Source organism: Pithys albifrons, chromosome 6 (genome assembly GCF_047495875.1).
Source record: "Pithys albifrons albifrons isolate INPA30051 chromosome 6, PitAlb_v1, whole genome shotgun sequence".
Taxonomy (NCBI): Eukaryota; Metazoa; Chordata; class Aves; order Passeriformes; family Thamnophilidae; genus Pithys; species Pithys albifrons.
Window position 1 is genome coordinate 28,833,234 of NC_092463.1, and position 25,527 is coordinate 28,858,760.

At 36.6% G+C, this 25,527-nt stretch overlaps 1 protein-coding gene and 1 long non-coding RNA gene across 5 annotated transcripts in view; one reads left to right on the forward strand and one right to left on the reverse strand.

The window, feature by feature from the left end:
* Window positions 1-20,049, forward strand: part of PRKD1 (protein kinase D1) — a 118,007-nt gene extending 97,958 nt beyond the window's left edge. For all 4 annotated transcript variants that reach the window (XM_071558006.1, XM_071558008.1, XM_071558007.1 and 1 more), the window contains 8 exons: window positions 694-746; window positions 1,818-1,890; window positions 2,816-2,922; window positions 3,352-3,513; window positions 4,855-4,953; window positions 5,637-5,904; window positions 16,897-16,982; window positions 19,075-20,049. In XM_071558006.1, coding sequence (XP_071414107.1) covers window positions 694-746; window positions 1,818-1,890; window positions 2,816-2,922; window positions 3,352-3,513; window positions 4,855-4,953; window positions 5,637-5,904; window positions 16,897-16,982; window positions 19,075-19,293 — 1,067 coding nt within the window. In that variant the 3' untranslated portion in view covers window positions 19,294-20,049. The remainder of the gene's footprint in view (window positions 1-693; window positions 747-1,817; window positions 1,891-2,815; window positions 2,923-3,351; window positions 3,514-4,854; window positions 4,954-5,636; window positions 5,905-16,896; window positions 16,983-19,074) is intronic.
* The window catches only part of LOC139673059 (uncharacterized), a 94,740-nt gene that overhangs the window by 15,632 nt on the left and 53,581 nt on the right, over window positions 1-25,527 (reverse strand). The window lies entirely within an intron of this gene.

A 25,527-nucleotide genomic window follows, 5' to 3' on the forward strand; every position in this document is an offset into this window, starting at 1 on the left:
TCTTTCCTCCCCTGAGTGTTGTCTTTGTGCAATACATTTAGCAGTAGGCATATTCTCACTTTTTACTGAACCCTCAGTATGTTTGCAGTTTGAAATGCTTATGACAACATCCTAAGCTCTGAACTGGTCAAGGTTGCGTCTGATGTTTTTTATACTTAAGCGCAAGTGCAAGACTGTTTCCATTATGTGTTTTAATAATGTCTGTTAAGCCAGTTGAAACGTGTATTGCTTGTAACAGTATGCAGTCTAATTTACATGTGTATTTGCCTTCATCAGAATAGCACCAAATACATTGTGGGTGACTCTATAAATAAAAATTATAATAAATCCAATAAATAAAAGCAGCTAACTCTAGTTGCATTGTTACTTGTATGCGGCACAAAGCCTCAAAATAGAATGGAAAAAAGCAGTAAGAATCTTACAAATATGAATTATGACATTCCAATATTAAAAAAATCAATTACAAAATGTATAATTTTGGTTTTTTTCCATACACTGCAAAACTGTCGTTCAAGTCACGTATTTGCGGGCTGGCGTATTTTCATATTAGCTGGTAGATGAACAAGCAGACTTAATTGGTACAATTTCTAGAGCTGTCAGTAGATATTGATGTAATGTGAATGTCATTTTCTATTACTACATGTTTGAACTAAAAGCATAGCAATCTAAAGTGTATTTTGCTTTCTTCCCCAGGGGATGTATCCATCAGTATTTCTGTGTCAAACTGCCAAGTTCAAGAAAATGTGGTGAGTGTTCTCTGGATGCTGGTGCTAGACATACTGTGATTAAGCTTGCAAAGTCAGTGATCTGTTTTGCAAAGATGAATGTTATAGGAGTTTCCATCAGCCATTTCTCACTTTGTAGAAATTAACAATTAGCTCTGCTAACTTTTGACAAAAGTCATCTTCATAGCACCTTTTCTTGTGTTGCAAGAATTATCTATGGGTAATTTCACAGAACACAGACTTTAACTATAGATTGTTGCAGGATGCTAATTAGCAAGTGAAAAAGCGAGATATATAGGAATTATTAGTTCATGGAATTTTTCAACCAGACTTTGTAAAGCTGGCCACAAGCTTTGATAAGTATACCATTTCCTGTCATCTTTGAGAGATCAGATACTCTGTGTTTTATGAAGGTGAAACTCTATCCAAAGGAAGAGTTAGCATATGTGTTTATACATACATAAAGAATTCTGCATTTCTTGTATACTAGGGCGGTTAGACACTGGACATGCGGTCAAGAAAACATTCACATTGCTTGTTCTCTGTCTCATGGGCAGAGATAAAAAATAGATACTCCCTGCAGCCAGCTGAAGCTTTGGGACAACTCTGGCGGTTGTCAGAAAAAGATTGCTTGCTAGGGATGCGTCCGTCCTTTTCTAAGAAGTAGTAACATAGCATCAACTCCTTGGTATTGTTTTACTCTTCGTTGAATATGCTGCTGGTTAAATATCAGGAAAATCAAACTGAGCTGCAATATTTGAGGTTTGTTTGAGTGTCCCAAATGAATTTGCTAACAGCTTGTGCATTAACCTGTGTTAAGGCACTAAGAAATAGTGAGACATGAGACTTCCTGTCTGGCACAAATGGAATATTTTACCCGTCTCACTGAACCTGTTGAAGATTTGTCAGCTTTTGCAGCAATTACAGTTAATGTAGCTTGTAAGAAAACTCACCTGAATATTTTTGGCAGATAATATATTTTGAAATGTACTGTAGTAAATGTATGCTACTTCCCACTAGAAAAAGCAAATGAAATACAAATTTTGTTCCCATATCCTCAGAGCTTAATATTTGTTATGTTTATATAAACAGGATATTAGCACTGTATACCAAATCTTCCCAGATGAGGTATTGGGATCAGGACAGTTTGGAATTGTTTATGGAGGTAAGGCTTTGCTGTATTGTACAATTGTGCTTAAGATAGACATTTTCTGTAATGGTGGAAGTATTTGGAGTCTGAAAAGTTTTGTTGCAGAAATTAACTGTCGGTTATGTTATATAAGCAGTATATATTAAACAATGTCTTATGTTGATGAGGTCTTTTTGTAGTTTGAAGTTTACTACCCAGCACCGGGTCAGTGTATATCAATAGTTTCCTATTCTCTGTAAGTTCTAATAAAGAAAATGGTGAAGTGCAGAAAGCTGCTCTTTTTCAGAGCTATAATGGATGAAAAAAAAATATTCTTCCTTCTGCTTTTCTTGACATGTTCTAGTGAGCTATTTTTCATTGTTTTTCAGTAACTTGTTAGAACTGTTTCTTCATTGCTTTTCCTATTAATTAATTTCTCCTCTCTTTTTCCTCGTTTTTCCAGCAGTTTTTGGGTGTGTATTTAGGTACAGCTGTTGTTTGAGACAGTATTAAGTGAGAACTAACAAATTTCTCATTGAAGAATCTCTGACTCTCTGATAAATGGGGGATATGCACATGCCTTAAGGCTGTCACTTAGTTCATTATTTACTAGATCTGGAACTACCAGTGAAGGGCGAAGCCAAAAACTGTCCAGTTGGAGAGAACACGGCTTCAGCTGATGTATATTTGAGAAAATTAACTTTGCATCTATATTGTTGAAGTGCAGAGATACTTTCCATATGTTTCTTACATGTTTAAATGGCTTTCTCAGGCAACAATAGGAAATGTTCTGTTGTCAAAGGGTAAAAAAGAAGAGAATGACAGAAAACTTTTAATGAATTAGCTGCAGACTTGCTCTAAGACTGACTTGGTTGTGGCCATTTGTACAGCCCATGAAAGGGTAACACTTTTCATAATTAATCATGTTAATTGATAGAGACCTTTTGTTCTATTCATGCAGGAAAACATCGCAAAACTGGAAGAGATGTTGCTATTAAAATAATTGATAAACTAAGATTTCCAACTAAACAGGAAAGTCAACTTCGTAATGAAGTTGCAATTTTACAGGTATTTTTTCTTTTTATTTTTTACTGTAGTAACTCCAATATGTATTTCCATAAGTAACACAAAATATAATTATTTTAATTGATAATCACTGGTGTTTTTGCTAAAATACTGGTATTTTTCTGCTTAATCTGCATAAATAACCAAGAACAAATGTACTGGCAGTGTCACATTAGGGGTTAAAATACCTGCAGTTTTAAGCACAAGGCACAATAAGGGAGATGTATGTTTGTATGAACTTCAAATTAGTTTAACATTCTCCCGTGCTGTCACTAGAAATTTTGTGCCAGATGCCTACAGGTTAGGCACACAGTTTAAATTATGAAATACTGAAACATTGCCTGATTTAGATTGGGATCTGAACTCTGTCTCTGTAATGATAAAAGCTAGTGATCATACTGGGAAATCTATCTCTTTATTTATCTTTAACAGAATCTTCATCATCCCGGGGTTGTAAATCTGGAGTGTATGTTTGAGACGCCAGAAAGAGTCTTTGTTGTTATGGAAAAACTCCATGGAGACATGCTGGAGATGATCTTGTCAAGTGAAAAGGGCAGGTTGCCAGAGAGAATAACAAAGTTTTTAATTACTCAGGTAAAAAATTAATTACAGACCTAGAAGGAAATTTGAGGTCAATTGTTATCACTATTTCTTATTTTTTGCTTTTGATATAATTTAACAGTCTGGTTTACGAAAGCCTCAGTTGTAATATTAGGGATGGTAAAACAGCTTTCTGTACATTTCTGCACATTATCTGTTAGGTAGTAAACCCTTAAGAGGACCTAGAGCTAGACACATGTACAGCTGTTGGCTGCTGGATGGAAGGGACATCAAGCTACATTTTCTCATATGGTTGAAGAATTAAGTACAAGAAAGGGATGGAAAGCACTAAAAGCAAACTGTGTAAGATCTACAAAAAGAAATTTAAGCCTCTTGAACTGTCCCATACCTAACCACATTGCAGTTTGTACTGTGCACTGGTACATCTGTTTTTTGTGCCAAGATTTGATCTCAGTGCTACCTCTGATTAAATGAGTCTGGCTTCCTTTATGACTTTTGTTAACAATTTTTTCTGTATTTTTTCAGGGGTTCCTGTTATCATATTGTCATATTGCTTCCTTAGCTGTCCATAATAGCAGTTTAAATTTAGATACACAATTGAGCAGGGAGAGTCAGAACAGCCCATGTTTCAGCAGTCAGGAAAAAGTATGGAGCAGGAACAACAGTGTTACGGTGTTTATTATTGTAAGGTTGTTATTTGGGGTAGCACTTAACCGGTTCCCTAGTTTCCAGGCTCCCATGAGCATGACACCAGCTCTAGAGTTTGGTTTCTTCTATCCCCGGGCTCATGCAGCCTCCTCACCATTACCTGCTCTAATTTAGTGGCAAATTCTTCCAGCCTCTGACTAAACATAAAGAATGGAGTTACAGTCACAGAAAAAGATATCTGGATATCTGTTACACTCTGTTGCCATATTCTTGTGTATGTAACAGAATAGAAATACATACAAGGCTATTTATTCTTTCTCTCGTCAAGAAAACACTTAAATTGGATCATATATTTCTGTGAATTTTTGTTAGTTGAATTTAGATGTGGAAGGTTATTCTGGAAATGTTTCTACATTTGAAGATTTCACAAACAAAAGAAGTAAACAAATACTTAACACCCAGTTTTTAAAAAATGTTTATAATGTAAACTCTTTGGAGAGGAAGTAGTCATATTCCATGCAGTAGAACGTCGTGAAAACTTGAGGACAGCAAATAATAGCTGACATTTTAGCTTTTGTTGCGATTTTCTTTTCATTGTTGACATTCTTGTAAAAGATACATTCTTGTTGAAATGTTTTTCTTCACATAAGTCCTTGCTTCTCTGATCTCTGATACTGTTCAAACAATATAAAACAAACAAAGATAATTTGATTTGTTTATTCACAGATTCTTGTTGCTTTAAGACATCTTCATTTCAAAAACATTGTTCATTGTGACCTCAAACCAGAAAATGTGTTATTGGCATCAGCTGATCCTTTCCCACAGGCAAGTAGAAAATGCCCTTTCTTAAGATAAATTATTCAAATTAGTGTTAGCAATGTTTTTGTATAAACAAGAAAGTGATTCGTGACCTGTCTACACAGAATTTTTAGATAAGAAAAAAAAGCACTTTTTCAAAACACTTTACAAAGAAATCATGTTGGAAAATCTTTGCCTTTTGTCATTTGCCTAAAATATTCAACTAGATATTCAATGTGGCATAGCAACTTGTATGATTGTTTCTATTTTGCTCACCATTACAGCACAAATTACTTAGCTGGTTGATTTGCCAGGTAGATTGCAGGATATTTAAATACCCTTTCTGACTGGTCATATTTCTCACTAAAAGGTATTTCTGTCAGCTTCTCTTACCTTTGATCTGCAGAGTTCATCTATAATCTCCTTAAACTGCCCATATTCAAAATGAGTACTATTGATAATTTGTAAATAATGTCAATACCAATAATTGGAAGGGAAGGATCTACACTGAATTTTAAGTGAGACTTTTCAAGCAGCTAAATGTCTCAGTGGAATAAGATACTGCTCTCAAAGAGAAGTTTTTAAAAAAAAGTGTCCTTTAAGGAACAGTATAGATGCATTTTGCACCTAAACCATGATAAAAGTTCCTCAACTATGTATTCAGTAATAAAAATAATTTATGTCTTATTATGGCATTTTTCATCAAACAGGTAAAACTTTGTGATTTTGGCTTTGCCCGAATCATTGGAGAGAAATCATTTAGGCGTTCAGTTGTAGGCACACCAGCCTACCTTGCTCCAGAGGTGCTGAGGAACAAAGGCTATAACAGATCTCTGGATATGTGGTCAGTGGGTGTCATCATTTATGTAAGCCTCAGTGGAACCTTTCCATTCAATGAAGATGAAGACATACATGACCAAATCCAGAATGCTGCTTTCATGTATCCACCTAATCCTTGGAAAGAAATTTCTCATGAAGGTAATAAAAGTTTGTGGCTGTTTTTATATAAAAGCTAAAAAGGAGTAGTTGTATTTTGCATTTATATTTTTTTCCTGTATGTAACAGTGAAGAAAAAAAATTGACATTTCAAGTTACCATAATGTAATGTCTCTGTTTTGTGCTATCAACTGCTTCAGACATTTCCCACAGAACATGTATAGACTGCATATGGCATAATCCTTTAGCATGGGATCTTTCCATGAGCTGTTGAAGGAGGCACACAACCACCTACAGATCAGATTGCTACAGAATCTGTGGGGAACCTCAGCTGCTGGAATTGGCATTGTGTATATTTACTTATGTACCTGATCATTCAGCTCTATTGCCCCTGCAGTCATTTTCTTGTTCTACTTGTCCCAGTAATTTAGTTTCATTTCAATAGGTTGCTGTACTCTGATGGTCTTTGTGGGGAGAGGATAAAACTGAACAATTCTAAGTAGATGAGGTTTCAGGAATAGTGTGAGAAAATGTCATAGAAGAGACTTTCTGCAGGGGGAAGAGGCTTGGAGATAACCAGTGAGGCTTTTGAAACTCGAGTTCTGGTCAATGGTGCCAAAGAACTGAAGAACAATGTGACTAGTTAACTAGCAACACCTTTAAAGAAGGTAAATGAATTCTATTTAAGATGTCTGTAAACACAACTAAGTAGGGCATTTAACCAAATTGTCAGGTCTGGTCTCAGCAACTTTTTCATGTACATAACATTTTCAGGCAGCATGATTCTTATATCTTTTTCCAAATTTTAATATGTGCCAAATTGTATTACGATACTACCATTACAATTTCTGGTATTTACAGTACAGTTTTTCTGGTTTTCAGGTGATATGTTTAACATACATGTTAAGCATAATTTAAAGCATTGCGCTTAGTGCTTACTCTGATATATAATAGCCATGTGAGATTCTCAGTTGAAAAATGCTCTGACAGCATTTTTTGTTATTTTATCTCAGTGGCAGATGAAGTTTGAAATCTGTTGGGGTAAAAAAAAAAGCTATAAATCTGCACAATTACACACTGAAGTTCTCCTGAACCTCCACACACTTTGATATGTAAGCTGACAGAATCTGTTGGCAGCAATGCTTTATCTGTCGCTAGAGATAAGCAAACAGCAATCAACACAGGGGAAGCTGCAAGAAATTGTCTCCCACAAGTTTCTACTGTGGTAGACAGAAGATCAATTTTTACACTCAGAGGTGAAGATTCAGCAGAGCACCTACAGAAAACTCACCTACCTGGGTGTTATCTCTCCATTTGTAGAATCACAGCCTTCATTAAGAGTGGATGGATACCAGGCTGCAAGCATGCAAAAGGGAGGGAAAAACTACTTCAACAAATTACTAAGTTAAATTCTGCTTATACATTGTGATTTTATTACATATATTTAATTGCTAGCTGATGAACCACTCTGTTGTGCTAAAAGAAAACCTCAAAAAAGTCTGAAGAGATTCCATTATGTTTATTTAACATGGGCTGGTAGAGTCTAGATCACTGTCCACATATTAATTGATAATGCTGATTTTTAGAGGTCAAATTTGAATTCAAATTCCAGATTACTTAAGGAAAATGAAAAAATATATTTCTTCTGTCAGCTTCTCTGATCTACTCTCCTGCATAGCTTGCAGGAGAGCAGGAGCTGGGCCATGTGCACTTGGTTGCTCCATCCAGATCTGTTACCTCTGGCAATAAAGTGTGGTTAAAGAGCAAACGTGTACCCAATGTCCTAACACGTTACTCTGGATTACTATTCTGAACAGTGCTGTGTTAATTAAGGCTGCAAATAGTTGAAACATTTAGGGGAGAAATAGATGATTTTAAGGGATTTATGAAGTTCCTTACTTAACATTGCAAATAGAAACAATTTGAAAAGGTATGTGTATTTAAATGTAAACTGTGGTGATGTGAAACACTTCAGGCTAAAGACACTGGGGTTCATAGATTGGTCTGCTTTAAATCTACAAAATTCAGACAGAGAATTAGTTTCAATTCCAGCAGGTTACATTTGTGCACTTGGAAATCTTCCTTTTGCTTGTTGTCACCTCTTCCAGCTTCCCAGACAGGTTAAGCTAATAAATTTGATTTTCCCTGCCATATTTTTCCAGTTGTTCTTTTTGCCAATATTCTTAATCATTAAAGATTTTTCAACAGAAATTTCTAACAATTAGTTTTAGTTTTTTTCATTATGGAAAAGTTAAGAACAGATTTCTTTTAAAGGCACAGTGTTTTTCTTGTTTAACTAGTTCCTGGATATTTGTATCATAGCAATAATTATCCCAAGAGATTGGTAATAATAGCGTACTATTTCTTCTACTCAAGCTTGTAAGGGACTTGTGTCACAATGTGGAATATGATGTTGCTGCAGAATCCGGCAAGGTCTTTGTAAATGAACGTTGATTGGTCTATTTCTTCCAAGCTGGTATGATTTCTGTTTGTCTTCAAGGATCTACACAGATGTTTTCTTGCAAGAAGTATTACTTATTGTTGTAAAATTAGAACAACATTGTATAAGTGATTCTGACTTGTAAGAAAGAAAAAATGTTGAAGGTTCAGCAGTCAATCCAGTTTAATTCCTGACATTTAAAAACTTGTGCAAATACTTAAAAGAATTTTAACACATAATAAACAATCACAGTCTTCACAATTTGGCTGCACTGCTATAATATGAAAAACTTGAAGCCAAAATTGATTAGATAACTGTCATTGTCACAGATGAAATAAATGCAAAAATACTATCTTTAAAGCAGATAAGAAAGGTGTTTTTAAAGTGTTATGCTGTGTAAATTTCAAAAATAGGAACCATTTGTCAAAAGGTTACTGTAAGTAAAACTAATGTAAATGTTCTTTCTATCTCCATTACTTACTGCTTTTTTCCTGTAGGACTAAAAGACAGTGCTGGGTCCAAGAGGTTTTTGACAATGTACTTTACAAATAGTACATTGCAGCTATATTTTAAAACTGCTACCTTCATCCAGAGACTATATTATATGCCTTATTAATAGCAGGCAAATACTGAGAATTCAGTGTAATTGAAAGAGCTAGGCTACCATCTAAGATAATTCATATGTTCTCTGATTTATTTATGCCAATAGAAACACATTCTCTGAACATAGAAAATCCTATGACTGTTTCTTCTTTTTTTACTGCTGAAATAGGTTAGTATTGGTTGCTTTGAAAATTTGTAACATGATTTTCCTAGAAATGCTGTTGAAGAAAAGTGGGAAGTAGTAGAAGGAACTACGTTTGAGCTAAAAAAAAAACAAAGTAAAAAGAAATGTTTATTCTTACCTGTTCCTGTCTGTATCAACAATACTACTTGAAGTGCCCAGCAAGTGATGGCAGATAAGACAAACAACGTAAAGCAATATATGGAGGGGCAGTTTACTTCACAACTGTATGTGATAAGGATCACCAATAGATGCAGTTGATACACTTGAGGTTGCTGCTTCTTAAACTGCAGGAACGAATTTGGTTGAAATTCTATGTTTATACTTCCAGTGGAACTGTAAATGTTTCAAAAGTTGCTGGGTTTTTTTGTCTTGTTAAGCAATTTTCAATTTAGATTTAGGGAAGTGATCATGTACCAACCAGGGTTGCAAGTGTCTTCAACAGTGATTTTACTGAAAGGCATATGATTTGTTGCAGAATGGCTAACAAATATTGATGCTAAGGAAAGCAGAACAGTAGTCAAACCTTTTGTATCTTGCTCATGACTATTACTGTGGGTCAGAGAGCCAAACGTGTAAAACTTGCAGCTGTAGTTATTTCAGTGCTTACTTCAGACCATTACTCATGTAAAAAGTTTAAGAATACCTAATGTTGGTTATTGCCATCTTCTGTCATTATTGTAATCAGAGAGGAAAAATGACACATTTCTTTGCATTTAATGGGTAGTGCACAAATTAGTGTGAATGATGGTGTGTTTATAACCACTGTGGTTTTAGTGCACACTAGATGCTTTTCCTGATAATTGCCAAGCCAGCAGCATGTTAATTTGGGAGCTGGAAGGCAGAATGTAGCAAAACTTTAAAAGAAAATAAAATGAAACATGTCATACCTAACCAATGTGTCTGGAAAAGAAACAACAGTAGTAAAGTAGCCTAAATATTCCCTTTATTTGGTCCTTATTCAATTATTGGTCTTAAGGTAAAATTGGCTTTTAAAATTTTAAACTGCACTGATGAGATGATAGATTTGTAAAAATACATGACTCATGACAGTTTAAACTGCATGGTTATATAAAAAATACTATTAAAGTCTAGCGGGTTCAGAGAAAAAGCGTATAGGAGTGAGTTGTATTTTGGACAAGTGTGTCATGAATGCACTATTGTGGTCCCTGTTAGTTTGTTTTCTTGGTAATTACTTTTTCTGTAGCATTTTCTAGCAGTTCTTAAAAATCTGCAGTCATAAGCCAAGAAAGAAGACAGAATCCATTTGAGGATAATATTTTTAAGTGCCTAATGTTTTTATGTTGCCATCAACAGTTCTGTCTTCTCTGCCATTCAGTAATGTGATCTAGTCATTGCCTATGAGTCTTTTCTCTCCATATATGTCTATCTGATGTCATAACTTCTGGATTAATCTCATCAACTTTTCCTGCTAAGAAATACTAGCTTTTTTGTGTAATACTGTGCCTGTCCTTTTATCCATTAAAATTTAATTGCAATTTTTGTAGCTGTCAGATTTCTTCATAGGGAACTCTAATTTTTACCGAAATGGCTGCATTTTCTTACATTTTTCCAGTAACTTTGCTGTTTTGAAAGAATGTACCCCAAAAACTGTTTGTATGTCTAAACAGAATTGTAAGACATTACTGAAGATAAGTAGTTTTTGTGGTAGACTTTCGGTATGTTTTAGAAAACTAAGTTTTGTCACAGCCATTCAGCGTTCCATTGTCCATCTTTTTCTGCTCTGTGTTCAATGATTGTCAAGCCAAGTTACATTTCCAAATTCACAGAATTGCTGTATGAAAATTTAACCTTAATGCAGTCTTTATTGTAAATTTTTGCTTAGATATTGATACAGAGAAATCTACTTAGAGAATTCTTACCTATTTTATGGCTCTAAATTTCACATCTCTCAAACATGAAACCTGATTTCAACAGCTTTACTGCTTGTTTCCAGCTTTGACCTTCCAGTCCACTAAATGTGCATAATCTCGAAAGCGTTATTTTTACGTAGTTACAGGTTACAAAAAATAAATACTGGTAAATATAAAGACAGAATCTGTGATGGATTTTGCCTCTCTATGTGTTAGTATATTTTACCTAGTGTGTCTTCACTGTTGTTGTTGTTCTTATGAACTGTAGGGTCCTAAAACATGCTAAAACATGTGTCAAACATGTGTCAAACTTCGGATTATTCACAGTATGTTTTGTTCTGCTATGGAATTTTCATAGATCATTGTATTCATAATTTTTTTTCATCAGCTACCAAAACAACCATTGCTACTAGCCTGATGAGCTATGAGATGTGCACGTAACTGTTTAGGTGCTTCATGTTACTTAATATTATTAAAATGCTTTGGGAAGAAACACTGCAATTCCTTCCATGCATTAATTTAATCATGGTGCGCCTGTTACAATGGTTTGGAGTCATACATACCACAGCTGCCTTCAAGCCAGTATCTATTTAGGCTTGTGAAAGCATAATGTGAATAGAAACTCTGTTTCACGCACTAATGAGAAAGTCACATGAATGAGCGAGGATTAAGTATGAGAAGGTCAAATGCATGTTATAGCTCAAAGATGCTCTTTGCCTCTGTAAATGTTTAGCTAGCTGTTGAAACTAAGGTCTTGGCTCTACTTACACATTTGCTAGGATAGATTAATAGTAGAAATCTTTCTTGTAGAAGTGCAGCTTAGAATTGCCAGGGTTTTGATAGCACAGCTGAATCCATGTCCCTGAAAATAATCTCTGCCAGTTGAAGATTATTTTATGCTAAAATAACTGCATGTACACTAGAGTGTTTGTCAACAAAGCTGTGCTGACCAGCAGTAGGGAGAGGATTTATGTGTATGAAAAATTATACTTTTAGTCAATAGACCTATTCTCAGAAAATCCAGGGCCCACAAAGTCCTGGGCCTCCTATATTAGTGGCACCATCAAATTTTTAAAATGATGGCAGTAAGAGTAGCTAATATTATAGGAGTGCTTTAAAAATTCTGAACCAAGTATAAATATTAGTTTAGCACTGGTTTTATATATATATTATTATAGTGATTTCTTGTTTATAACTTATGTGAAGAGCTAAAGTCTCTAGGGAAGAACTAAATGAATGATATGTTCATAATAGAGTTTTCAGGTATTTGGAAACTTTTGCATTTACGTGCAGGTCACACCCTAATAGAGTTAAAGCAGTCATTCCTATGAAGAGGAATTAATGTGTTAATTTGATACATAGAGTGAAAATTCTGACTTTGTCCTTACTACAGTCAATTATGAGCCATATTAATAAACTAGCATGAGCAGATAAGAATCATGAACCTGCTGACTCTGGAGGTTCTTTCCAGTAAAATGAAACTAAAGAGTCATCTTCCCTAAAATCGAGGGGATATAGAGCTTTCTAAAGTTTCATTTGAATCTTTCTTTTGGGAATTCTGCTGAATTATCACCTATCTAAATGACCAGTACTCATCCAGTATTAGAAAAAGCAGTTCCGTAATCCTCTCAGAACTTTCTTTCAGGTTGCCTCCTTGGTGATAATCTATTGGAATTCTTAAAGATGGCATGCAGACCATAGGTGATTTTTTTTAATACTTTGCATTTATTTAGTTATTGATTTTACAGAGGACTACTGTAAAATTTATGAAGGTCCTAAAATGTCTTAAAGTATTACTTTAAAACCTGATTTTTAAAAAAATAATTAGTCTCTAGTGAAAATGCATAAAGTTTACTTTAAAATACAATGTAGTTGCTACCTGCTCATCAAACCACCTTTATTTTCCTAGACAGAATATTTTAATTCCATAACAGTTGTCCCAGTATAATCCTCTGAATCATACGGAAGTTTTATGTTGAAAATAAATAATGCCTTCCAAATTTTTACCTCCAATGTTTGTAATCACTACAACTCAAAACTTAATCACCAAACAGTTACATGATTAATTCTTTTTATTCAGAAATTGAGTCAACATGAATACTACTGCACATACATCTTACATGAACTGAAGCCAGACTAACCTTTTTAAGTTTTTGACTGTCAGGACACTGTCAGAACGGCATGGATTTTTTGAAAGCTGAAACAGTGAGAATAACCAGGAACTTGCCACATGTGCTTTAAGTATTTAGTTCCAGCACTCAGTGTCACTATTGAACTTCCCAGCTGCTTCTTTGCTTTACACAGCACTGTTCTTTTGTTGCCTTGCCAGAGTGTATCACTTCCATCTTGACTTCTCATACTCAGATAGAACACTTGTGCTTGAGAAGTGGCCATTTCTTGGAGTGCACGATTTCCTGGTAAAAAGTAGCGAAGGCTCTTTGCAGTTGAAACTCACGTATGATTTCTTTCTACACCTAAGTTTTAAGACTTGGAGTATTAAAGGAAATGAAATTGTATCAGATAGCCAGGTGGGGGCTGGTCTCTTCTCCCAGGCACTCAGCAATAGGACAAGGGGGCACGGGCTTAAGCTCTGCCAGGGGAAATTTAAGTTGGATATCAGAAAAAAATTCTTTACAGAGAGAGTAATCAGGCATTGGAATGGGCTGCCCAGAGAGGTGGTGGATTCACCATCCCTGGTGATTTTTAAACGCAGATTGGACGTGGAGCTGAGTGCCATGATCTAGTAAATGGACTAGAGTTGGAACCAAGGGTTGGACTCGATGATCTTGGAGGTCTTTTCCAACCCAATTGATTCTATGATAGTTTAAACCCTTAGTTTTCATAATATTCATGTTGCATTTCTGCTTATTTATTTATTTCTGCTTATTTATGAAGAGGCAAGTGATAAGCAAAACTTTCTTGTCAGAGAGAACCCTAGCTAAAGAACTAAGCATGAACAGCAAAACTGGTTTCAGAGACAGCAGTATTCCAGTGGTGAAACAAGCAGATTATTTGTGTAAACTGTTCTCAGGTAAATGATTGTTCAATACTGACAATTCTAACCATCTGGTGAAGCTATCTTTTCACTTTCATCATAGTTTTCTTCCCTGTCCTTCTTTGTGCACCTCCTCTTGTGATATTTCTGTAGACCAATGCCTTTCTGGTCTGCTCAACAAGCCATTGGCAATTTCCCCCAAGAATACAAAGAAGTATGTTATTACATGTAGTATATCATTGTCCTGAAGTGAAAGAGGGGGCAAAGGGGTCCTCATCCGCTTGTAACTTGAGGGAGGTTGAATAGCTGTGTATAATTTTATCACTTGTAAGGCTCACCGTCATATCTGCTTCCAGTGGGTTGCACAGAAGATGCGGAATAGAGACAGTATCAGTACTCAAAGGCAGGAAGAATAGTCAGTAGGTAGTTGGCAGTTACAGAGGCACATGTTGAGATGCATGCAGTTACATCTCAGCAGTTACCAGGACAATCAACCTTTCATTGAGTTCTTGACCTATTTTCCAAACTGAGATTCATAGTAAATGATGAAAAATTATCTCTGAAGATCATATATACTCAAATAGCACAGAAGATAATAAGGTAATGGTAACCTTGTTAAATACACATTCAGCACTGGCCAATGTATCAAAACACAGACTGAAGTCTTAATTGTAATTCAGTAGAATTTAAGGGTAAGTTGACAATGTTGAAGATGTTTGCAAATACCCAGATTTACTGCAGTGGATAGGGAGTTTGTTCCCTTATTCCAAGCATCAGATAAAAACAATAGCCTCTACTTTTTCCCAGGTGATACCAGAAGTCTGTCTATAACTAAACCATGGTATATGACTGGCTTTCCAGTCTCTTCCCCATAGCTTAGAATGTGAGAACTTCTATTACCAATAAAGAGGAAAAAGATTAACCCTACTCTTTTTGAAAACAAGTGACTTTTCAGTGTGATACTGCCTATCACTGACTTTTTTATCCCACAGCCACTTCACTGGCACTTTGAGAGGGAATGAAATAAACATAAGTTAGAGACTTTAGCATTAACTGTACATAATGCTAAAAGAGACAGTAGATAAGAATCTGTTTGTCCACAACAGAAAAGTAAAATTAGGACCATCTGTTCCAGGAAAAGAATGGCTCAGAGCCTCTGGCAATGCTTTTTTTGTCAGAAGTCCTGAGATTTATTTTATCTCATTCCCATAATTGCTTTGATTTTCAAGACAGTATTCATCACCAGGAAGTCAGGGCTACTTCAGTGATAGGCTGCTGTTGCTAACAGTAGGTTTGTCTGTCAAACTTACTGCATGCATTCAGATAGGCTGCCCTTTACATTCCCATTTTCCTGGATGTTGTTTGCATTGTGCTCTGCCCCATGGGGGAAACACGCATAAAGCCCTACTTGACAAATTGAGCCTGGGGAGGGGATGTCTCTGTTAAAAAAGAAAAGCTTTTCTGTATTGCTGTGCAAAATACAACTTCAGAGATTAAATCAGTTTAAAGCATTCTCTCCCATCTCTTAAAATGGACAACATAACCATTCCTCTCATTCAATACCAAGCTGGCAACAGTTATCCATCTGACATGTTTCAGACCCAATGCCCGTCAGTGATGCCATGTTTTTGTGTTACTTTCCAGAGCATCTTTTCCGGTCACCGTGATATAAACAGAGAAATAGTAAACCAGAATACTTTGGACAAGCCAAGGGATAACCTGGTGAAATGGAGAAGCTGCAGGAATATTATCATTGCTTGTGGTTAATCAGTTATTCTGTAATAACAATAACTTTTCCCTGAAACAATAGTGAATTTTTAGTACCACTGAGAATAGCACATTCATGGTACCATCATTTTTTAAAAATTTTGTAATGTTTTTAATAATTGCGTTCAAAACTCAGCAGTCGCATTCCAGAGATTTTTCCAGATGGGTCACTCAGAGCAGTTTCATGCACTGGTCTTTGTCTCATGGGCCTCATGCCTTCAGGCACCACAGCACACATACCTGTGGGGCAGGAGAGTTGGCACTGTTCAGGTCTGAGAAGAGAAGTCTCCAGGGAGAACTTACAGCACCTTCCAGTACCTAAAGGGGGCTACAAGAGAGCTGGAGAGGGACTTAATTTACAAGGGCGTGTAGTGACAGGACAAAGCGTAATTGCTTTAAACTGAAAGAGGGTAGGTTTAGTTGGGATATTAGGAAGAAATTCTGGACTGTGAAGGTGCTGATACGGTGGAACAGGTTGGTCAGAGAAGTTGTGGATGACCCATCCATGGAAGTGTTCAAGATCAAGTTGGATGGGACTTTGAGCAACCTGGTCTAATAGAAGGTGTGTCTGCCCATCGTAGAGCAGTTTGATCTGGATGATCTTTAAGGACCCTTCCAACTATTCTGTGATTCTGTGAACCTTTGTAAATCATTGACTCCAAAACCACAGAAATTATGAAATTTGTAAAAGAAGCCCTCTAACTTTTCTGAAACAGCAGGTTGCTGACTAGGAGGTAAAAGCAATGCTCAGTTCAGAAGAAAAGTACTGCAAGGCTTGATGACTTGCAACCCTGATTTTTCCATTCAGTGACTAGGAAGATGCAGCTGTCAGCCAAAAATGACACTGAGAGACTCAGGGGAATATATGCATATATATATTTACTGTGGTACCTGAAGAATTCTATAGTTCTCACTTACATGAGATTTTTTTTCACTTGAGCAGGAAACAAGAATTATCTTCAAGCAACTGTTCAGATAAACAATTGTAATCCCATTAGGAAGGGTTGCATGGATTCAGGGACTTCAGCATTGACGGCAGTTTGTAAGAAGCTGGAGTAAGAAAGGATAACTGCTCTCTTTTTACAACTACTATGTCTGGCTAGTGCTCTGTTTGCATATCCTAGTTGAAATAAATATATTTAAACTAACATTTTCTAGTGTTATTTCTTTTCAGCTATTGATCTCATAAATAATTTGTTGCAAGTGAAAATGAGAAAGCGCTACAGTGTGGACAAAACATTAAGTCACCCGTGGTTACAGGTATTTCTACAACTACCATGTTTTAATACTCTAAGCATTTAAAACATCATCTTTAAGCAAAGTACAATCTAAGAAAGTCTGCAGACCTGAAAATGTTTTCAGATTCTGAGAACTTCATGGTCCCTCACCAATTTACCTATAGTTTCTCATTAATTTCTGAAGTACTAGGTTCCAATACCAAAATGTTTAATGCTTTCAAAGTACACCACAAAAATATTTTATAATATTTGTCCACTGAGAAAATTGTGTGTATAAAAAACACCCCTTGCAGTCATTTAACTTACATTATGTCGTTGCCTGGAGTTTACCCTAATTCACTTCTTATTAAAAGTAATTAATGAGCTTTCACTTCACAGTCATCAGAAGAACTAGTGAAGTTGTATGCTTTCCAAGAAAATGCGTTAGCCACCTTCAGTTTAATTCTTCAACTAAAAGCTGAGATGTAAGGAATTTCTGAGATGTTGGCAGTGTCTGTCTTGTACTCACCATTTGGCAATTTTTTGATCCTGGCAGCAGTCAAATCACTGCAAATTCAAGGTCTTAAGACACTCAGTGAGGAGCCAGGGCATTGGGTCACTGCCTGGGTAGGATGACAGGCTGAGGCCTGTACATCAACCCATCACATCTCCCAGGGGAGCCATGTTTGCATCTAGGATAGTAGTCATGGCACCACATGGCACAGATCAGATGCATAATCCACAATCCTAAAGGAATCTTTATGGAAACGGAAAACTGAATTCTACTCCAGTACCTTTTAGCAGCTACTGTTTCTCAAAGTAGATGGTGATCTGCTGGTATACGAGGAAATGGGCTGTAACGTCCCACCCTGCACCCCACCTTCTCCAGGGCCATTTATCCTGGGCTTACTTTCTTTGTCCTAGATTTCCTGTCACTTTCTAGTCTTCTCCCAAGATGGCTCTTCCCCCTGGCAACCACTGCATAATGCATTTGCCTGAGTCATTGGGGACCAGAGGTGATCTATGCTAAGGTCTGCAGCAAGGATGCTTGCTGTCTCACGTGACAAGACAGAGCCTTTCTCCCAATGCCTGTGCAATAGTGAGTGGAGATGAACTAAGATGAGGCAGTACAGCAGCAGCTGTAGCACCATGGATGGGATGGGTCCTTTTTCTAGAAGAGCCCTACCTTGCAGGCTAAAGACAGATAATAGTGGTTACAGGGAAGTGAGACTAAGAGGTGTTCTCTGAGAGGCTGACTGTGTAAGAAATAGGCCAAAGGATGTGAGATAATAAAGATGAAGGCTTTCATGCCTTTATGGTGTTTGGCTTTCTGGTGCTTTGTCTAGGTGGTTAGGGTTGTGTGTTAGGTTGAGACAAGATAAAGGAGAAAAAAGAAAACTGAATATAGGATTATAAGGAGAGATTATTCTGCATAGGGCTAGTATTGGCTCTATTACTGAAGTTTCCTGTAAACTTTGGATAGGAATAAGAAAAGAAATTATTAAATTGTTTTATACTTTAGATCAAAGGCTGCAGTGCACAGTGGTCTAAACAGCATGAGACTCAAACTAGGCTTCCAGGCTTAAAATTGACTGTTAGCATGGAGTTCCAAAGTATATCGATGTTTAGATCTATATGTTTCTTTGAGCAGACCAGTAATTGCCCAAGTTTGGGAAAAGAGTTTTTTTCCACTCCAAGCTGAATTTATGTTCTGCATGGTTATACTGAGGTGGAGCAACTGTCTTGACTGTCTGATACAGGTCACTAGCACGTACATGTATGATTTAAATATGTTTCTTCTTCCTTTTTCATCTTGTGACTAGGGTTAGGAATTGCTTTACCACCATGCCTCATTTAGATGTGGCTATCTGTACATATCCATATATTCTGCAAAACAACCCGTAACATGTCAGTACTATACATATGATAAAGTTAAATAAAATTAATTTATCAAACAATCCTCTAGAGATGAAATTAATATCTTTAGCAGATTTCATGTTTATATATTATTTTTCCATTCTACAACAATAGGGATGACCCTTAGATAGCTGAGTTAATAGCACTTTGCATACTATTGATAGCAGAAGAGAATGTAATTTATTTTAGGAAAAACTAATACTGTTATTCTATTTCAGGACTACCAAACCTGGTTAGATTTAAGGGAACTGGAATGTAAAATGGGGGAACGTTACATTACCCACGAAAGTGATGACTCTCGATGGGAACAGTATTCTGGAGAACATGGATTACAGTATCCAGCACACCTTATCAGTCCAAGTGCTAACCATAATGAAAACACCAAGCTAGAAGAAACAGAAATGAAAGCCCTCAGTGAGCGTGTCAGCATCCTTTAAGTTTCATCCCCTATAATCTGTCAAAACACTGTGGAATTAATAAATACATGCGGTCAGGTTTAACGTTTGCCTTGCAGAACTGCCATTATTTTCTGTCAGATGGGAACAAAGCTGTTATGCTGTTACACTGTTGATATATCTGAGTTGCCAAGACAAATCAACAGAAACATTTTTGTGTGACCAACTGTGTTGTATTTACAAAAGTTCCCAGAAACACTAAACTTGTTATTGTGAATGATTCATGTTGTATTTAATGTACTAAAACCTGTCTCCACGGTGCCTTTGCAAACTAGTGTTTTTCTTACTTAAGCCTCATTTTGGTAAGAGAGAACTTTCCCATGAAGATCTGCAGGGTTTTTGTGCATCGTTAGTATTGTAATTGTAAGCAAACTCTTGAGGAGTAGATTATAACTGCTGTTCTGTGAACAACTTCTACTATTTGGATAAAAGCTTTATTTAGTGTCCTAAAAATAGAAAAAGCAAACAATAATCATTTGCATAGAACTGTACAGTTTCAAAACAGATAACCTGTGTTTGTGTGTTTGTGTATATAGATACAGATACACATGCACACAATATAACTTGCTCTTAAGCCTAAATGCCTTAGTAATAATGTAAGCTGGAGCTTGTCAGTTGTATTTCCCCTTTTCTTAAAATATTCCTCTCTAATATGAATATTCTGTAATATGTACATTCAGAAGCTAAATAATGTGTGGACTTTGTGTATGTTTTCAATAAAAGTCTTACTAAAATAGATTCATTGATGAAAAGACTGTTTAAATTATGGAATGGCATCAGAAGTAGGTAAAATAAATTAATTCATCATTAAGAAGATGATGTGAAGGTAGATAGGAAAATGCTGCTGGCTAACCTCTGTACCTATAAAACATGTTTTTAAGAACCTGCTTGGACTGATTTTATGTGGTGAGTTCAGTCAGTTTTGAAACATTAAGGAAGTGGGGAAGTTGAGGGTGCATTAACAGTAGTTTAGTTTTTAAAGAAGTCTTCTGCTTCTGCTTTTCCACTGAGTTCCACTGAACTGACAAGGTATTGCATCCTTCTTGCTATTCTTCTCCTGAAAACTTGAAGGATACTAGTTGTCATTTCTAACAATTAGTGTTCCAATGCTAAGCCATTTAACTTCAGCAGTGAGAAACATTCAGGCTGCACTGTAAAACACGTGCCAGAGTAAAAAGTGAAAAGCTGAAAATTATTCCACGCCATGGTCTATGTCTGAAAAAAACCAGTTTGATATATAAGTGTTGAAGACTGGGGTTCAAAATGCAAAAATACAGTGGATGAGAGGAAGAAATATTTTCTGCCATGTCTGTATTTTCAATCAGGATGTTCTTACAAGACTTAAGATTTGGCTAATCACTGGCCATTGTTTACTTTTTCTTTCAGCCTTATGCTTAATCTTCAATGAACTGCAAAGTAAACATAAAATTAGACTCAATCTGATTATCAAATTTCTGTCAGTAAAAGTGTATATACATGTGCATATTAAAAAAGTCCACTTAAAGGTGCACTGGTGGATTCATTGATTATATATTCCATTCTAGAAGGACTCCAGGAGTCAAGTCAAATTAACTAACTTTTCTAAAAGGAAAATTATCAGAATCATACAGTCTTTGTTCATGTGCTGGTATCATGACTCTTCATAAGGAGCCAGGACTTCACAAAAGTGTCTTAATTTTGTTGTCTTATTCCTCTATATTAACAGAGAGATTTAGAGCTCTGCTCCCATATTGATAAACTTGGGCGAGTCAGGATTTTATTAGTGGCTTGGTTTCATTTACAGTTAGTGTACTACCTTGTGAGCAAAGGTGATTTTCAACAACAGATAAATTCTCAAAAACACCAAATAGCATATTGGCCCTCTCTTCTCAAGCACGGACAGAAATCAAGAGATAAAGCAAACTACTGCAACTTGCAACAGCATTTCTAAGAAGCTGGATGACAAAAATAACAACAGTGCAACTTTGAATGAGAGAAGAACACAGAGTACTTACACTAAACTCTAACATCTGTTCATTTCTGCCATAGCAACACTTAACATGCCACATGGGTTTGCTAAGCACAGACCTATGTGAATCTCATGGCGCAGTTTTGATAAGCTGTTTGCCAACAGAATAGAGGCAAAAGTATAAATAAAGTATTACCCTGAGAAACTTTCTGACTAGCTACTGAATATGATTTCCAAGGAATTCATTTAATTACTAGGGGCATCCTATGAAATGATGGAGAAAGGAAAAGAAAAAAACCAAAACCTCCTAGGGCAATTTTAAAAATAAATCACTAGGCAGCTTAACCCCCATATACTACTTCAGTCCATAAGTTCGTAAGACATAGAGTGAAAAATCAGAATTGAGTAATTATGGATTATGGTGCAGTGTTACTCAGCAAGGCCTACTAAAATATTGACATCCTGGAAAAGCTGTGCTTCATACGGATAATCCAGAGCATGGAACCTGTAAATTGTTCCCTCCAAACTTTGCTAAGCCTATCACTTTCACAGAGGAACTAGTTGGGTTTTTTTCACTCTAGAAAAATAGGCCATAATTTATTCAATGCAGGAAGCCCTACCACATACTGAACCAGCCACCTTCTGCCTCACCAGCCCTATGGCATCTGAACCAAAAGTCTCATATTCCTGGCGTTTTCTGTGCATGTGCCAGATGGGAAAGATCTCAACCAAATCAAGTGTAAACCAGGGGAACTGTCTGTGTAGATGAGGCACTTCTCAGTGGTGACAAATTTGACAGCTGAATGGGATCCAGAGTTTCAACTTGCTTTTTGCTGCACTTGTTTCTATCAACTGGAGCAAGTGAATGCTGAAAATGGAGTCTACTGGGTGAGCTATTATTTGTGCTTCCTGCTGAATCATTGCTTTATTTTGGTGAAGAACAGAGAGCCCACACTATAAGAAATGTAAACTATTTTGCTAAACACATCTACAAACTTGTACATTGGCTGTTCACAAATAAGCATTTCATAGGAGTCTACTTCAGTTTCAAACTGAAAACTTGCTTTTTTGAAAGGTTCCATGAAATTAAATGTTTTGCTGGGGCATCCAAGCACTAAGGTCCTAAACTAAGGGAATCTATCTCTGCTGTGAGCCTGGAGAACCTGAGGCCTCATGCTGCAGATGTCTGCCAGGCAGGGCGCCAGCCAGGGGAGCTACAAAGAAAACAGGCATGATGAAAGTGTGTCTTGAAGGCAAATGCCAAAATTCCTAAGCATGTGTATGCTGCCAGAGTTTGACAAAAATTGGCAGATTCTGTTGAGTATTTCTATGAAGACAAACTATTTTTCAATATAAATTTATTATACATTTGCCAGCTGTAACTTAATTAGTTTCCTATATAACTTCCAAAATGAATAGTGACTTGTTGGTAATGACCTATGACACTTCTAGTAGGGCCTGATTTTTCAGAGATTCCTAATCTTTGAAAAGTGATTAGTTTATTCGTGTTCCTCTGTTGACTTAGGCATAAAAAACATGAGTTATTTGAGCACTTGGGTCACTGAATTTAATACATGGAAACTTAACTGACATATTCTTATCAAAAAAAAAGAAAATTTGACCTGAGGGACCTGGCTCACATTGACCAAGTAAACAGCTGCAGCCATTTAAGATGTTACTGTCTCAGCCCCCAGCTCTTTTGCTACTGGCCTTAAGGCAAAAATAGAATAGTTCAACCTTTACAGTTGACATTCAGAAGTATCTAAGCACAGTTTTTATTTTAATGTTTAAGTTAATTTGTCCAATTGTGAATTAGAGCTGTGATGCTCCATTCTGCCAGCTCTACCATCTGGAAAAGGGGCAGGAGAGAGGGTGAGGGCATTCGGGTTTGCCAGAAGTCATGGGTCAGAGGGCTTAACTGCATTTCTCAAAAATGAATCATGCTCACAGGCATGAATCCCTAAGGGTTTCTAGGTGTCTCAGCCTTTCTGATTTCTTCTGAGATGAGATTTAAGGTCTTCAGTAAGTAATTAAGGACAGCTGAGGTTTCTAACCTTGCCAGTTTTGGTCATGGCATTGTATCTCTACATGTGTGTTTAGTTAGTCATGGCAGATCCATGGGTTTCCAGCCTTGTTTAGCACAAATTTCTTAATACATTTTCACAAAGTACTGTGACAAAGTAGAATGCAGTTTTACAGTGTGTTAGATTAAACTGCACCTGTGCATCTCCTATTCTGGTGCAAAATGTGGAGCTCAGTGTAAAATAGAAAGCACACACAAAGAGACTAGTCTGTCACTGATGGGGATAGCTCTTAAATTCTTCACAGTGCTTTATAAAAAAATAAAATAGCATGGTTGCATGATATAATTTACTCTTTTGATCAAAAGGACAGAGGTGTCAGTGACTGTACTAGAAATATAATTTCTTCTGCTTCTTTTTTCCCAGCCTTCCAGCCAAAACTGACTTTGTCTGGGCCCAGAAGCACCTTGTAGTTAATGCTCCAATGCCTGAGGCAGGGAGCACTCCCTGCCCTTCCTCTAAAAGCATTGGGACCCTTTGCCCTTGCACAAGCCCTTACATCCAGTGCCTTTTGCATTTCACAGACCTCCACTGTTTCCAGATTTACTGTCATCTGAAAGATGCTTTTGCTTGAAAGGTGGCTCAGGCACCTTTTTGACAGAAGACTGCCTACCAGCTTTTCCACTCTTAAAACAGACGGCATCAAGATGAGAGTTCCATGACTCTGGGAAGGAGACAAGAGTGGGAAGGCTACATAGTGCAGAGGATAAAGGAATAGTATTATAAATGCTACAGTATTTTTCATGCTTATTAACTCTCCTATCACAGATATTTAAAATCATGGTTGACATATTCCCTGTCTAATTTGTTTTGAGCAGACTTATTCATGTATTCATAACCTTAAGTGTGATGAAATTATTAATTTATTACTCTCATCTTCTCTCAGTATTTGTATTCTTTTGTTCACTAAACTGAGGCTTTTACCAGTAAAATTGTATTGGCACATCTTCTAGAGCAGACATATAAGCATAAAAGTATCTCATAACTATAGTGATTAAATCCCTACTTATACAGAAATAGGTATACAAGTATGACTAGATCCATACAATATCATTTCAACTCATAAATAGCTGAACTTTACTGTTCAGACAAAGCCTTCCTTTCAGATCACTTTGCCCAGTAGCTGTCATCATTTTATGATGGGAACAATCATGCATTTTCCTGAAACCGCCAAAGCAATCACTTTTGAGCCAAGTGGGTAATATTACCATTTTAGATTGAACTAAAACTAGTGATCAAAGACAAAAAGTGCCAGGGCATTGCCAGTTTTCTGAGTCATCCAGTAACCATTACCTTGTGTTGCCTGATTTGCGTGATAATTGTAAAATAAAAGGCTGTGTGGTTTCACTCAATTCCCAATACCTTTTCTTGCTTTTGGTTATTTTTTATTATTTTTTTTTGGTGGTGGTGGTAGTAGTAGATGCTTATTAACAGCTTCTTATTTCCAACTCAGTGCAGGCTTTGTTTTTAAACTGTTACGTTCAATAAGGCATCATCCGTAGGAAAAGATAAAAAGGGTGAAATCCTCTCGGACATCTGTCCCTGGAGCCGCGCCTCTCCCGTTCCGGCGCTCGGGGGTCCCAGCGCGGGTCCCGCAGCAGCCGCGCCACCTCCCGGCCGCCTGTGGGATCGGCCGTACGGCGCGCACGCCGCGGCCCGAGGCTTTTCTTAATGTTAATTAGTAATCGCTCTGTTTTTACAAAGCCTTAGGCACACAAAGAAGTATGTGATATGCCAGCCTACTGTGACATTTTTAATGTGAAATGCCAAGGTAGGTACTAAATCTCCTTCTGTCTGATATCAGAATGTTTTGGAGTTTCCACTGCTGCTACTCTATGTTTCAGAACAAAAAGATTCCATTCTGCCTTCCATTTGCATAACAAAGAAATAACTTATTTTTAAATATAGAAGCAGAAGTCAACAGCTGGGATCGATGTGGTACTTCTGGCAGCTTCCAATCAGCAGAGTTCACAGAGCAGTGCTGCCAAGTCACTAGCGGGCAGCCCCTTCCAGCTAAATTATAAAATAATGCTGTATAGGGAGATTGATGAATGTTCCACTTGCAGTTCAAAAACATTAATCAATAAGACAATAGTAAGATACATAACTCAGATACCTTCATTGAAATTATTAGCCCTTTAATTGATAATTAGCTGCATAAAAATAATAATAAATCTTTAAACAATT